Source organism: Acomys russatus, chromosome 4 (genome assembly GCF_903995435.1).
Source record: "Acomys russatus chromosome 4, mAcoRus1.1, whole genome shotgun sequence".
NCBI lineage: Eukaryota > Metazoa > Chordata > Mammalia > Rodentia > Muridae > Acomys > Acomys russatus.
The window spans coordinates 68,620,190-68,635,361 of NC_067140.1; the positions used below are offsets into that span (position 1 = coordinate 68,620,190).

At 45.2% G+C, this 15,172-nt stretch overlaps 1 protein-coding gene and 1 non-coding gene across 3 annotated transcripts; both read right to left on the reverse strand.

The window, feature by feature from the left end:
- Window positions 1-1,832: 1,832 nt before the first annotated feature.
- Trmt6 (tRNA methyltransferase 6 non-catalytic subunit) lies at window positions 1,833-14,228 on the reverse strand. Of its 2 annotated transcripts, XM_051144687.1 has the most exons (11): window positions 13,986-14,228; window positions 9,301-9,428; window positions 8,213-8,322; window positions 7,738-7,829; window positions 7,527-7,610; window positions 7,142-7,266; window positions 6,146-6,501; window positions 5,715-5,800; window positions 4,264-4,366; window positions 4,080-4,166; window positions 1,833-2,685 (listed from the first exon to the last, which is right to left on the reverse strand). In XM_051144687.1, the coding sequence occupies exons 1-11, from the start codon at window positions 14,111-14,113 to the stop codon at window positions 2,494-2,496; spliced, it is 1,491 nt and encodes a 496-aa protein (XP_051000644.1). In that variant the 5' UTR covers window positions 14,114-14,228; the 3' UTR covers window positions 1,833-2,493. The 2 variants fall into 2 exon arrangements, with proteins under 2 accessions (XP_051000644.1, XP_051000645.1); XM_051144688.1 differs by lacking the exons at window positions 7,738-7,829; window positions 8,213-8,322; window positions 9,301-9,428; window positions 13,986-14,228 and having other exon boundaries at window positions 7,407-7,546.
- Window positions 5,462-5,569, reverse strand: LOC127188745 (U6 spliceosomal RNA). Its single transcript, XR_007830590.1, has one exon. It is a non-coding gene; the product is annotated as a U6 spliceosomal RNA (small nuclear RNA).
- Window positions 14,229-15,172: the final 944 nt, after the last annotated feature.

Consider the following 15,172-nt stretch of genomic DNA (forward strand, 5'->3'; position numbering starts at 1 on the left):
TCTCTGCCTCCCTTTTTACCATAGGGCCAGTGGGATTACCGTGTCTGGCTTTGCACTGGTTCTGAACTTCAAGCATTATACATGGGTGGTAATCTATAGTACTTATTGTGATTTTTTTTTTTTTTAAGTTGCTTCAGGGCAGGCGGGCAAGATGGCTTAGGGGATAAAGTACTTGCTGTACGAGGCTGACTACCCACAAGGGAGGAGAACTGGCTCAGTAGTTGCCCTTTAACCTCTTACTTGTATACCATGGCATGCATATGCCATCACTGACATTCATCTTACATACACAGTGTTTAGAAGTTGGACTGTCATCTCTGAAGTCAGTATAGCTTGATGAAACCCCCATTTAAAAGCCTCATATTTGATTAAAATATTTATTCCAATGAAAACCAGATAGAAGGCTCAAAAAGCCTTGGGCACCTTATGAAGGTTAGCAAGATGGCTGTGTCTGTTCTTGTTCTTTAAGCAGCTGTTCAGTCTTACAGTCTGACCTGCGCTCATAGTTAAGCCCAAATACAATCTGTAATTTAAGAAAAGCTGATTTGTGTACGATGTATGGGTGAGCACATACAGGCCATAATGTGCGCGACCAAAGGATGGTTTTGTGGAGCTGGCTTTGTCCTTCCACTTTATGTGGGTTCTGGAGAACTCAAACTGCCAGGCTTATGGAGCAGGCACCTTTACCCACTAAGCAACACTGCTGGCCCATGTATTATTTTAAGTCCACTCTCCTTTCTGGCACTGTGCACCACGCATCACAAGATGAAGTATCTGAGTGCTGCAGACCTTGGAGTTTTAGGATGGCGTCTCTGGTGTTTGTACTGCTGCAGTTTTTACAACCAATACTTGCAAATGACATACAAATACACTGATATTTTCATATGTATCCAAACTATGTCAGGGCTGCTGAGGTGGCTGACAGATAAAGGTACTTGTACAAGTCTGAACCCAAGCTTGATCCCTTCTTATTTGAGGTATTCAAAAAAAGGTATTGGCTAGTGTTTGGCCAGGCGTTCAGGGCTCCGGTAGCTCAGGCCTTAGACCCCAACACTGGAGGGCTGACTCAATGATTCAGAGAAGGGAACAGATCTGGACACCAGTTGAGGTCATTTTAACAGCAGCCAGGCCCTACTGAGTCTCATCTGTGCAATCTTACATTTTCCTTAAATGTGACTTACATGTGGTTTGTTCCAGTGTGTTCTCTACCACACAGAGACCACGTGTCACCGTCAGCTCGACATGATAACATTTATTATATTATTAATGACACATGGCTCAGAGTAGGAAATTTTTATTCTTTAAAGGCAACTGTTGAGAGAAAAAGGAATAAAAACCATAGGTGGTAATCACGGCAGCCATTATCAGAACAGCACACGCTATTAGGAAAGCAATTTCTTTACTCCTGAGATGCTCCTCCTGGACAGGTTTCTATGATGACACAAACCCTACACAGTGCTACAAGCGTGTTCTAGTGAGCAAAACTCTCAAGTGGACAAGTCTTGAGTTATTCTAAATACTTTTGTTTCTCACAATGGAGACGGTAAAGTAATTTTTATTATACTTTTTAAGAGCAGATAAAGGTCACCCACCTCACTCCAGTAGACCTTTAGAGGCCAGCAGGAGCAATCTCCAGAAAAAGGCACTTGAAACCTACTTGACAAGGAACGGTACCAACATACAGAGAGCTGGTTTGTTTTGCCCAAGTCTTTATCACAGTTCAAATAAACTGTGTATTCATTCTTTCTCTCTCTCCCACCACAGGTAGTACATTCTGTTCGTGTTGACATACACAGATGCATCCATGTGTATGTGTATATACCAACACCGATACACATTTCTGTGTGTCTGTGTCTAGAGGGGGGAAACCAATTGTCTGATAGTACACAGAAGTTCTAAGCACTTTATTCAGAATGAAGCAGAAGATGAGTGAATCACTGTAAAAAGGATCTACTAAACCTTTCTATGCACCAAAAAAGGGGAGAGGAGGTAAATAAATGCCTGGAGCTTCCTCAGGCTATCAACTATTAAAATAATAAAAACTTAGTATCTAAAAAAAAGCTTATTCCATTGCAGGGCATAGGGTACACATTTTTGGTACTGTAAATCTCATAGGCTCACACATCATATTGCTTAGGTGGAAGAGAATCGGTGAGAGGAAATTTTCTTTCATTCCTCACTGTTTTAGATAGTTTGTATTATTCATCTTTGTTTAAAATATAAGCAAAGTCTTACATATCAACATTTTCAAGGTACTGGCGTGCCCAAGGTATGCGCAGATAGCTGTACTCCGAGTCTGTCAGGAGCAGGGCTGCTGTACCCATGCATTACTGCATGCTGCAGCTGCAGCCCAGACTATCCGTCGGCATCGCTTCTTCCCAGGAACAGGTGCGCACACACACATTCTTAGGACAGGAAAAAATATTTAGTGATGACACTTAGTTTAGTTACCAGCTGCAGAATGCCTTAGATCAAATGTTGATCTCCTAAGAGTTAAGAGCTGGATTCCAGGCATTTCTGCTTTTTAGCTGCTGGCTCCTCAGTCTTGTGGGAGTCTAAAGTGCTTGCGCAGGACTTGAGGTTGGGGTCTGCTCGAAGGCCGTCGGAGACAACAGTGAATCCCGACAGAAGGTACCCTCCACCTCCACTCATCAGCAATTTGGGATGACTCCGATCTGGCAGAACCTAACCAAGACAGAAAAACAAACAAACAAACAAAAAACAAAGAAAGCAGACATTCATGTCTTTCTGCATTCTTACAAACTATGTCAACAACATAACAAAAATCAGAATGTAAATGTCAAATTCTTTTGATTTAAAATGACTAACTTTTCCCCTCAAGTTGAATGTTAGTTTGTGTGGTGAGGGAGTTCCTGCAGTGCACTGGCCTGTGTGGGCACTGTTGTCTTCCTCCTGGCTCCACAACAGGGGTGGGGTCTATGGAGAAGCAATACTGGATGGACATTTCCCAGCACTGGTTCTTGTCACCAGTTATTTTTGCCACATAAAAAAAGGCAGTTACCAGAGACTTAGCAGTATCCTTATGGTGGTAGGAACAGACACCAGGCAGCAGGGCAGGGCGGATGGTAAGGACCCTTTCCGATCTCCCTTCCTGAAAGAACTAACTAGCTGTGAGACATTCAGGCAGCAAGCCCCCTCCAGCTGCTGCGACTTTGGGATCTGCGGCACAGATCATACTGAGGGAGACCAAACTGAGGTCAGGCACAGGCGCAGTTCAGGCGGCTGGACAGTGGAGCAGTCTTCAACTGCCAGTCCAAGCACTCGTCACCTCACTGGCTGCCTGAGGAATTCTCCAAGTACTGCCTGGGCTGCTCCTTTCTTCTTCTGCAAGTACTCACCTACACAATCCCATTACCTGTCTCTATTTATTTATTTAAAAACCAATTTTTTTTCCCCCCAAGCCAGGGTTTCTCTGTGTAGCCCTGGCTGGCCTTGAACTCACAGAGATCCGCCTGTCTCTGCCTTCCAGAGTGCTGGGATTCAAGGCATGCACCACCACCACACCCAGTTTCTCATTATTTTTTAAAGGCCCCCTTTCTTTAATAATTTTCTTACAGAACTTCTACTTTGGCATCTATCTTCTGAGCATGTGGCTCAGTGACAGAATACATACCTAGCATGCCCGAGATGCTGGGTCTGACATGACGCTGCCAGAGAGGGGGCCCGTGAAGGAGAGGATGAGCATGAACACACATCAGCATGAGTTCTGGAACAATACACATCCCTCCAGTAAACCCTGACACTGGCCGAGAAGACGCTGCAGCAGAGGACGGGGTCACTTCATTTTCAGTGACCCACCTCTACAGACAGCAAGGTCTTGAGGGTAGGACAACTAGTTATTTGCATTTTAAATAGCTGTGCACTAGAGTTACAGAATAGTGCATTCTGAAATGACAAGCGGGCCAGGGAGCCAGGGTATTGTCTAAGAGTGACAGGCAGACATTTCCACCACTGCCACTGTGAACAGCGGCTCTATTTAGCAACCCACAGCGCTGCTGCAAGGAGCCAGCAATCCTGAAGACCAACTCCAGGGCCTGGCGGGGAGAACGCTTGCTTACCTGGTAATTTCTGAGCCAGGTTTCAGACAGCCTCAGGTTAATGACTCCTCCCCTCTCCCGAAGTTTTGTGTAGCATTCCAACAAAGGCTAAGGGCAAAAACAGTCCTGTTAGATACATCCCAAGCTACAATATGAGGACCAAAATCCAGATGTAGGAATTCTGTCCACGTTGTCTCAAAATTACCTCTTTATACTGACAGTAGACCACAAATGGCCTTGACGGGGCCACAAAGTCTAGCAAAGACAGCAGCAGTGGAGTGGGGTGGAAACGACTGGCCACAATCAAACTGTAAGGAAAACAGAAGAGCATGTTCCTCACACCCTCCAGTGAGCATGAGTTTTAAACATATTTAAAATGAGCATATACTAGTAGGCAGGAATCCTAATGCACAGGGCCAGGATTGCCTTCAATCCCAGGTTGGCCCTAACTACAAAAGGAGCACTAGGCCAGCACGAACTCTACAAGTACAAGACACTACACAACATTCTGGAAGCTCAAAGCAGAATAAAATCACGAGCTATTTATTTCTAAGAAACTGGGTCATAAATGTTTGTGCTGCCTGGCAACTATATGTAGGATATTCTTGGACTTTTGCTTTTCGATCATCTGGAAGCAAATCCAACACTATACTTCTGAATCCACCTCCCACTGCCAGAGGTATTCTTTTTCTTTAAAGATGTATTTTATATTTTAGTGTGTATGTGTGTGTATGCATGCACTCCCCCTGCAGTGTGTGTGTGTGTGTGTGTGTGTGTGTGTGTGTGTGTGTATGTGTGTGTGTACAGAGGCCAAGAGTGTCAGCCTCTGGAAGTAGAGCTACAGATAGCTGTGAGCTGCCCGATGTGGGTGCTGGCTACTGAACACCAGTCCTCTGCAAGAGCAGCGAGCACTCTTTCTTAACCATTTAGTCGTCTCTCTAGCCTCTGACAGAGGTTTTCAACAGCTCTTCTCATTGGCCAGTGTCATAGCCTTCTTTATGCTTCACCGCTGCACTTAGCAGGACCACAGTCCTATCTGACAGCCATCACTGAATGTTCAGACTTCTTTTTAAACTATTAAATTAGTACCATCATTTCCCCTCTCTGCCAGACTTGGCCTTTCTTTAAAACCAACCAACTAACCACTTATTTTTACAAGCCTTAAAAGTAAAAGCTTTGATAGATTAACTGTTTTTTAAAATTATGCACGTGTATGCCTGCATGAAGGTATGTGTGAGCATGCAGGTGTCCAGGGAGGCCACCAAATCTGGAATTACAGGCAGTTATGAGTCACCGGGCAGGGTGCTGGGACTCTAACTCTGGTCCTTTGCAAGAGCAGTGTCTGCTCTTAAATGCTGAACTGTTTCTCCAGTTCAGACCCAGTCTTTCTTTCTTTTTTTTTTAAAAATATGTAATGCTTCACGAATTTGCATGTCATCCTTGCACAGGGGCCATGCTAATCTTCTCTGTATTGTTCCAACTTTAGTATATGCAGAGGGAGCATGATCTACCCTTTCTTAAAAAACAAAACAACGAAAAGAAAATCTCCATCGCATTTCCCACAAGAATCAGGGCAGGTAGTGGGAAGAAGATGCCAATGCATTCAAAGCAGGATTTGGTAGCACCACGAAGTGCCCAGCATCCTTGTCAACATACCCATCTGCGTTTCTTTCCCCCAGCAGAGCAGCAGCCTCCAAATGTCTTTTCCTCTGCTCTTCTTGTCTCCTCTGCTTTTCCTGAATCTGAGAGCAGCAAGAAACCAATGCACTGAGGTCACTCAGGCAGGTCTACAGACATGCCCTGCTGTCAGAGCAGAGCAGGCACTCAGTACACAATGGAGGAGGGGGCGACCTAAGGAAGGTGAGGGTACTCAAGGTAGCTACCCGAGCACTGCTGAGGCTGCCAGGAAAGCCACCCAGAGCTCCCGCCCCAAGACAAAGCCACACAGCTGTGTGCAAACACACCCATTCCCTTAGGTTGTTCTTGGTATGTAGCATCTGGGGACCTAATGCTTCAAAGTTACCCAAATCTCACGACTTACGAGGCTCTGAGGCTATTACAAGGAGACTGCTCCTTGACATGCTTACATAATCTCTTTTGTTTCCTTTTTCTTTAGGTCCCTTATTCTCTGGGTCCCCAGGAACAATTTCCATTGTTCTCTGTTCTTCTTCATTGCCTTCTGGGGCGTCTGCCATGCTGTCCTCATCGGCTTGTTCAGCTGTCTGCTTCTCTTCAAGTTGACCGTTACTTTCTTCACCCGCAGTGCTGTCTTTAGGCTCTGAGGTCAGCATCTCAGCAGAGAATGTCCCATTGAGGAGACTGTTTACTTTGTTGAGGGGGAATTCATGGAGACCACTGAGGAAAGACTTGGGAAATCCAAAACAAGCTGTTGCGGCCCGGACAGGTCCATCCCCAGGATACAGCTGAATAATGGAGCCGAAGCCTGACAGACGAAACAGACAGACAGCTGCACAGTGGAAGGAATGTGAACTGTGCGACGCCCAAGCCCTCATATGACATGTCTCTCTCCCAAGTCTACAGGATGGAGAATGCTGAAGCAAGTCTGTGTGTGTGTGTGTGTGTGTGTGTGTGTGTTTGTTTGTGTGTGTATTCCCTGAACTCTAGGGATGTCTTAACGAAGCTTGTCTCTTTAGGACACGCTGGAAGACCAAGTGAGCTTGTTCAGAGGTCACAGGATTGAGACGATTTGCTTTCTCCCTGTTCATCCCCAGACAGGGTGGATACAAGCTCTTATCTTCCAGAGTCTGAGAGAACTCCTCCTGAGAAGCCTCCGCCCTCAGTCCCTCAGATCCTGACAACACAGAAGTACCAGCTGTTTTACTGTACTTGTAGCCAACTGTAGTTCCAGAACCATCCCCACAGACACCAAAGCAGGAAAGGCCGACATCACGGGGCACCAACATAGCGCCATGGGGAGAAATGGACCGCACAGAAAGGTTCTGGGACGGGACCCAGGGAGGTCTACCGCTCTTAAAGAAACTCAGTCCAACTAACTTCCAATCCCTGGACATCTTTCCCCACATCACGGTAGTTCACTGAATTTGAAAACATCAAGTCTTTACCTCCCATTCGCTCCATCATGGCACCTAGCACCAAGCCCGAACACGTTTCCATGACAATCATTTTATTGCCGGCACGGACATTTCCCAACGTCAACATCTGGGCTAATGTATCATATCTCATGTGGCTAAGGAAAAGCAAAAAAGGACAATTCACTCACTTTTAGCTAAGAAAAGCCTGACATTTAATAACAGTTTTTCTAGTTGTTTCATCAGAATTATGTTGATAAGGTTATTGTTTGCTTGAAGTGACAGTAAAAGGACTTACAGTTTATGAGGAAGGAGGACACTGTATGCAGGTGAGCAAGCTTTTCAGTTTACTTAAAATCATGACTCTCTTATAGACATATTTCCCCCAATTATACTTTTGAAAGGAAACAAAGCGTACTTAATTTTTCCAGGTTCTCTTGCATAATACATAATTGAAAGAATACGGGTAGATGGCTTCAAAATAGTAACGACGGCTTCATATCTGGCGGAGTTAAAAGCAGAACAGCAATTTGAAACAAAAAAACTTAAAATACCTTATCTTTAGAAATATCCACTTAGTGAATAGAAAAGATGCACTGGTTTTAATAATTTCAAACAGAATGACTTACTTTTTCTTCTTCTTTTTAATATATTTATCTTGGGCGAACTCTGTTTTGTCTCGGAATGTGGTACTATTTTCAATTAGCTGCTGAACTATTTCCTGGAAGAAAAGGAGCAAGCTACACTCTATGTGGGATTTGCAACAAGCACGTCACAACTCCATTTAGCCTTTTCCCCTGGTGTTGGGGATGGAACCCAGGGCCGTGTTCACACAGTTTTTTTTAAACCAAGCTAGAGGAAGAGACATCTCCAAGAAAGGGAGGCAAGACGCACATCAGCCACAATGAAAGCAAACCCCGGCTGTTAACTTCTCCTCCACCTAATACTTGTGGGGCTGCCGCTCAGTCTATTCTTCCTGCACGTAAGAAACAAAATCCCGATGTGTTCTGTGCACATATTTTAACTCACACTCCATTTTACCTCAAAATGTGCTGTCAAAAACGAATCTGTTACATACAAACAGAGGGAAAGAATCCATTTTACCTCTCCTTTAATGCCCTTGTCTTTCAGAGCTTTTATATCATCCTGAGTAAGTTTCTGAGATTTTCCGTCATCAACTATATTGCGATTATCAGTGCCCGCTTCTTTAGGATCTAAGGAAAGAAATTGCTCTGTGATAATTTTGATATAAAACCATTATTAAAAATTACATTTTAATGACTTAATTTTACATGTATCTGTGTATGTATATTGGCTTGCACATGGCATCGTGCATGTATTGTCTGAGGTCATGGTTTTCCCCTTCCGCCATGTGGGCCTCAGGGATTAATGGAACCAAGGCCGTCAGACTTGGTAATAGGTACCTTTACCTGCTAAGCCATCTTGCTTGCCCTGATTTGAAATTATTTTCCATGTTTCCTTAGGAAAAAAAAAAAAAAGCTGGGAGGGAATGATGGCACAGACCTTTAATCCGAACAGTAGGGAGGCAGAGGCAGGAGAATCTCTGTGAATTTGAGGCCAGCCTGCTCTACACCACAAGCTCAGGGGCGGCCAAGGCCATTTACTGAGACCTTGTCTCAAAAATAAATACACAAAAATTTAAAAAAATATCTAATTCTACATGTTGGGGTGTTTTGCCTGCACTTATGTGCGCCAGATGCAAGCCTAGTCACGCAACTCAGAAAAGGGCGTCAGATCCCTAGAGCTCGAGTCACACACGTTTGTGACCCGCCCTGTGGGTGTTCATGAAGTGAAGATGGATCCTGGAAAAGAGCAACAAGTGCTCATAACTGCTGGACCATCTCTCCAGCCCCTCAAAGTTTTGTTTTGAGATAAGTTCTCATGTAGAATAGGCTGGCCTCATGCTCGCTCCACAGTTAACCCGAATCCTGACCCTCTGACCTCCATCTCTGAGCACTCCAATTACTCGCTCAGTTTATGCCTGCACCTGCAATCTTTCTTTTCCTGAGTTCCTATCCACACCCACCCGATCACCTCTCAAGTCTGCCCTTTGATTTTTAAGAGCACCCCTCCCTTGATTTAGTTAAACTTCCTGGAGAGCGTCCACAGGAAATCTACATTTTTGCCTGGCTACCTGGACAGTACCCGTTTCATACATCCAAAGTGGTTACCTGAAGCAGGCTCTTCCTTCTTCTTTTTGAGCTGAAGACTTCCTCCACTGCTCACCTCAAATGTTGACCCATAACTATGGCCAATGGCATTATCCAGGTAGAACCACTGTTTCTCAAACGTTACTTTCCTGAGGGAGAAAAAAACCCAACCCATCAGCTGATTTCTTTTGTGGTCATGCTATGAGAGGTACACTCATTCTAGTCTAGTTTATTTCAAAAGGTTCTCACGATAAAATTAACAGCAGTATTGAGTACAAACCAAATGAACTGGAGAGAACCAGGTTGGGGAAGAGATAAAACCATTAATAAAGAAGCTAGGGAAACACTAGCTTTCAGAAGGAGAAGGACACTCCTTTGGTGGGGCACAGGTCTGACTGCATTCTAGATTGTCCCCCAGAATGCTTAAGCTCACAGGTTCTGCAGATTCCAGCAGCAGTATGACTGACAAGATTCCCAGGCCATGCATGAGTATGCACTATGGCACCCTGTGCAACCCACACTAGAAAATCCCCAACAAAATAACCACTGAGAAGATGACAACAATCCTTAAAACGTCTTGGTTTCTATGTAATTGGCTAGTCTATTAGGAAAGTAGCAAAGCAAATCCAAATAGCCTGCCTTAGAAGTAAACGTTACTGGTGATCTGTACGTTGGACATGGACTGAGCACTGGCGATGTACTGCTGAGGGCATCAGGCTTCCGAGCACTAAGGTCGGGGCCTTACAGCAACTTCAAAGGGAAGCACACAATAAAGAAGGAAAATGAGCGCCTGCCGAGTCCTAACTGGATTTTAAGCAGCCCGTGCACCCTTTTCACTCTCAGTCATCCTCAGATGCCCCTTGCCAGGACAGAAATCTGAGGCCCAGGGGAAAGCATTCTGCTCAAGATTCAGTTACCTGGTGCGGTGGTACACGCCACTCCCAACATGAAGGAGGCAGAGGTGGAAAGATGCCAACTTCCAGGCTGGATTGGCCTTAGCTACAGTGTGGTGTTTCCCAGAATTCTATCTAACAGGCTCACCAGTCTCAGGGGATAAGCAAAAGGCCACATGTCCTGGCAACAAAAACCTGGAAGATTCTTGAGGATCCCCTAGTGTGGGAGTGTGCATGCACAGAAAAGACAAGTGATCCGCCATGCTGCTGAGAGAAGGTCAGCTTTGGAGCTGCTAGACAGCTTCAGCGTTGAAGGTTCCTAGGTGCACTCAGATGTGTTGAGTGGGCATTGAGGTGATGCAGCTACTTTTGAATTTCCCCTGCTCCCTGTAAATAACCCCTTACCCATACTTGTTAATAACTCCAATTAAAAACTCATTGGTTCATCACACTGGACATTGGTGTGGTCATTACTTCAGTCTGCTGTGGACTGCATTTCTGGGATGAACTGATGTGTGGCACGTAACACACAACGACAACCTGTTATGTGTGTTTGTGTGAGGAGCTAAAACTGTGGCATTCATACAGGTGTGCAGTTTTCTTTCCTATCACACAGCATTGTCGACACAAACAAAAACTTTGTACCTAAAAAAAAGCTTCCGAGCCCAGTTTACATGCACAGAGGTCTTTAATCTGGGCCTGTCTTGTCCCCGTGAATTCTGTTTGTGTCCCACTTCACTCCTGTTTTCACCTTTCCTTTTGGGCTCTCTATCTTGCCACATCTTTGTCCATCACATCCTTTAAAAAGCTCCTATCTACTTTATCCTGTGCATGTGTGGTGTCTGTACATGTATGTATGTGTGTTTGTGTGTGTGGTATATGCATACGTAAGTGTGCTTGTGTACCTCCGTGTGCATCTGGAAGCCAAAAGATGAACTCAGGTGCCGGCTCTTGCCTTCCATCTTTTTTTCAAGACAAAGTCTCTCTTTTGTTCGCTGCTGCGTCTGTCCGGCTAGCCACCCTCAGAGCTCTAAAGAGCCTCCTCTCTGCCTCCATCTTGCTGTAGATTATAGACAAACCACCACACCCTTGCTTATGTGGTTAGAGCTTTACTGTTTGAGCCATCCCCCCAGCCTCATTCATCAAATGTCACTTGAATCATGTGAACAAAGTTTCGTGTACTCTTAAGTGCTCCCGGCTCCCAATTCTTATTTCCAGGAACTAACATATAACACTCAAAACATCTGCTCAGCTCAGGCCCGATTTGTATCCTCTAAGCACATTGGTGTTCATGAAACACTAAAGCTGGGTTGACTTACATCTCGGCCTGCTTATCTTATATGCAAAGGTCGGGGAAGGATGCACTCAAGCTGACTGGCCTGAGAGCTCAGGCAGAAATCTGAGGGAGGCGATCTGAGGAGTGAGCGAGCTGAGCTGTGTGTCTCCAGAGTGAGATTTGCAGAGAGCTGTGGCAGCTCCTGTGACAGGGAGTCTGGCTTGGAATGCAGCTAGGTTCAGCAGGTCATTTTCTAAATAAAATGGAAATTACCACCATGGATTTCTCAAGAAGAGGGGCAGTAACAAAAGTATCCAAATAATTTCTAAAGAGCATTTTAGGAGAAAGGAGCCAGCAAGTCGAGAGCACTTACTGCTCTTCTGGAGGACCTGACTCTGGTCGTCAGCACCCACACTGGATGGTTCACCATTGGCTATTACTACAATGCCAGGAAATGCAAAGCGTCTGGCCACCGAGGGCTCCTGGATTCAAGTACACACACTCACACATGCATGTAATTGTGAAAATGTTGTTTTGTTTTTGTTTTTGTAGACAGAATTTCTCTGTGTAGCTAAAAAAAAAAAAAAAAAAAAAAAAAAAAAAAAAGTAGTACTTTTTAGAACTGGAGATCCTGTCTGTCCCACGGGGGACAAAACTGGCAGAGCACTTTATAAAAAGGACATTCAAATAGCTGGTATCTGAACATGAAGCCAGCTGGGCGTGCTGCAGCAGGCCTGTGAATCCACCCCCTGGGAGGCAGAAAAGAAAATGTTTAGAGAAAAATACACTTCACCTGGCCATCAGTAGGCACCCTGGGCTTGCTCATCAGAATACATGCTTACCACCTAAAGCACTTTGCTGCACTAGGTCATACTCTAAGATGTTTAAGTAATTTACAATGTGGCTATTTCTAAAACACATGTACTTGGAAGTGGGCAGAGAATTTCTAATTTAAAATTCTGAAAAGGAAACAAAACAAAAAAACAAAGCACCAGCTTCAAGAACATAAGAAATGCAGTGGTGAGGAGGACAGTTGTAAGACTTCTATACTCTCAACACCAAAATAGAATCTCACCAATGCAGAATTTAAGAATGTTCTAGAGCGGTACAGATATTTGACTCTAGACTAGAATGAACACCCTGTCCTTTCTGATTCTTCTTCCCTTTTATCAAATCATGCTTGTGCAAAAAAAAAAAAAAAGTTGGCTACCAACCAGGCTTGATGCACTGGACACTGCTGCCTGTCTAACTGGTATGATGATGATGGAGATGTTGGCCAGGCTGGCCTCCGACTCTCCAAGCATGATCTTGAATTTCTGCCCCCTGCCTTTCCTCCATCTCCCCAGTACTGAGATTGCAGGCCCGCACCACCACAGTCCATTTACGTAGTGCTGGGAACCAAACCTAGGGCTGTGAGCACAACAGACAAGCACGCTAGCGACTGAGTACATCCCCAGCCCTCGCCTAACATTTTTACTGTTTACTGCTTCATTCCAAATACCATTCAATGGTTTGAATCAAACAGTTGTAAAAATAACTTATGAGCAATAACCTTAGAAGAAGAGATTCCAAATTTCGAGATATCCAGCTTTCTGGCCCACAGGCAGCTGTTCTCCTGACCTTGCATGAGTTACTTCTTAACAAGGAGTATTACAGGACTAGCAATGTGACTCGGTGGCAGCGCGCTTGCCTAGTATGCACAGCCCCAGAACTATAGCAATCAAGAAAAAAAAAAAAAAAAAAAAAAAAGCACTATTATAATCAGCTCAAAAGAAAAAAGCCATTGTGCCCAAGTTAACTTAAACATCTCAATAAATTCTAACTATTAATAAGCTATTAGGATGAAGTAACTCAATCTGCTGTCAGAAAGTTACCAAGGCTAATTATGAGCTCTGAGCCCTAGCGAACAGCTTGGGAACAATTCAATTTTCCTGGACCTTTCATACCTTTGGGTAAAATGAAGGGCTCGCAATGATTGCACACGGTAAGAAGTTGCCCTTTCTTACTCACAGTAGGCAGATTTTCCCCACTGGAGTCCAGAGAAGAGGACTGCCTACCTGAGACCCAGACTAGGTGTAAGAGATCTTTCTCTCTCATCCCTCCTCTCACTTCTCCCTTACGAAGGAAGATGACTTTATGGCGAAGGTGGGGAGCTGGGAGGAGAGTCAGACATGATGAAAAGATCTGAATGTGAAAGGTTGGAGAAGTTCTGTAAACATAGCGAAGACCCTAGAAACCTAGGGAAAGCACCCTCGGGGGCGAGAATACTAAGGATAGAATTCTTGGGAAGAGAATCTGGTGCTGAAGGCAGAAGGTGGGGGAATAAAAGGTAGAGGCGAGTGCTGTAGGATGAGAAAGGTGCAAAGGAGCTCTCATAGGCCAAGGATGCGAAAAGCATCCCAGTGGGAAAAGGTCTCTGCCATAGGAAAGCTTGAGCGGTGGCCACGAGGGCTGGGGAGCGGGATTCAAAGAACCAAGAATGGGACACGGAGTCGGGATCGTGGTGCGCGTTGCCCAGGACCAGCAACCTGACTCACTTTCTCCGCTGGACTTGCACTGCTTTAAATACATCTTCCCGTTTCAGCACCACGAAGTCGCCGTCATGGATGCAGTGGTCCCCGGGATGCGGGGGCTGTGGGTTCGGCTGCTCCGCTGATGTCTCCATGGACTCCAGATCCTCTCCAATCTCCGCTCAGGCGCCAGCCACCAGCAGCCCAGCACAGCCAAGAGAGACCTGTGCCTCTGCCGGCACCGCCCCCACGTGCTGCACGCCGCTTCCCCTTTCCGGTCGGGACTTCAGGGCGGCTTCCGGGAGCTTTGCGACTTCCGTCTATCTGAACTCTTTGATTGGCTACACTTCGTCCCGCCCTCCAGTCGCGTGGCTTTCTTAAGCAGAAGCGCGTCAGAGACGCGCCAAAAAATAACTTTACGGGAACGTAGAGTTTGCCGTGCGGTTGTTGTGCTCCGCCTTCCCCGCCTTGCGTCCGGTGTTCCGGTGCGCGGCGACAGCGGAAGTGTCTGCGTATATCTGAGTGGGAGTGCGCACCGTCTACCACCCAGTCGTGGGCTTGGAGGACTCGGGGGCTTCTGCTAGTAGGACGCGAGGAAGACAGGATGTGATTGAAGTAGCTCTTCTTAGGCCTATTTCTCTATATAGATGATGGAGTTGGGTTGTTGTGGAATGTCTCTTCTTGAGGGTCCTGAAGACTCGAGTTTTTAATCCCAGGGCTATCACAAGCAACTTTAATTTTTTAATAGTTTGCTTATTAGCGAGCATTTTAGTTATTAACCAAGTCCTCTAATGAGTAGACTAGGTTCTCCTAATGGATTGCACCACAGCGTATGACTATATCATTAGTAGTTTGTATCTACGGGATAGGAACTTTTAAGTGGAATGATTTTCTTTTAGAACAGTTTTAAGGACAGCTTGCCACAGAACCCAGTACAACAAAGATTGACCTATGATGTCTCCCTGGCATCATGGTGAGGATTGTGTTCAGCTAGTACTGTCCAATATCAGTTTCAAACGCTGCAAACAAATAACTGCCTTTATTTTTCTCCTGATGGTTCCTTGAGAAGTGGTGCTGAATAAAGCCTGTGGCGTACCTTAAATTGTGATGGAGATTAAATGAATAACTACACAGTGCATAAGGTTTATACTGTAGCGTGGAACATTGCAGACCTATGTGCTGGTCTCAAACACTATAGTAACTTTCCCTTTTTT

Excerpts from the sequence above, each read along its gene's own strand:
- Trmt6 (XM_051144687.1), bottom strand. The coding sequence starts at position 14,113 with ATGGAGACATCAGCGGAGCAGCCGAACCCACAGCCCCCGCATCCCGGG. Across the intron at positions 7,267-7,526 it reads AGAGAACCTGGAAAAATTAA|CCACATGAGATATGATACAT; the intron begins GTACGCTTTGTT and ends GCTTTTCCTTAG. Across the intron at positions 5,801-6,145 it reads AAGGAAACAAAAGAGATTAT|ATTCAGGAAAAGCAGAGGAG; the intron begins GTAAGCATGTCA and ends TGCTGCTCTCAG.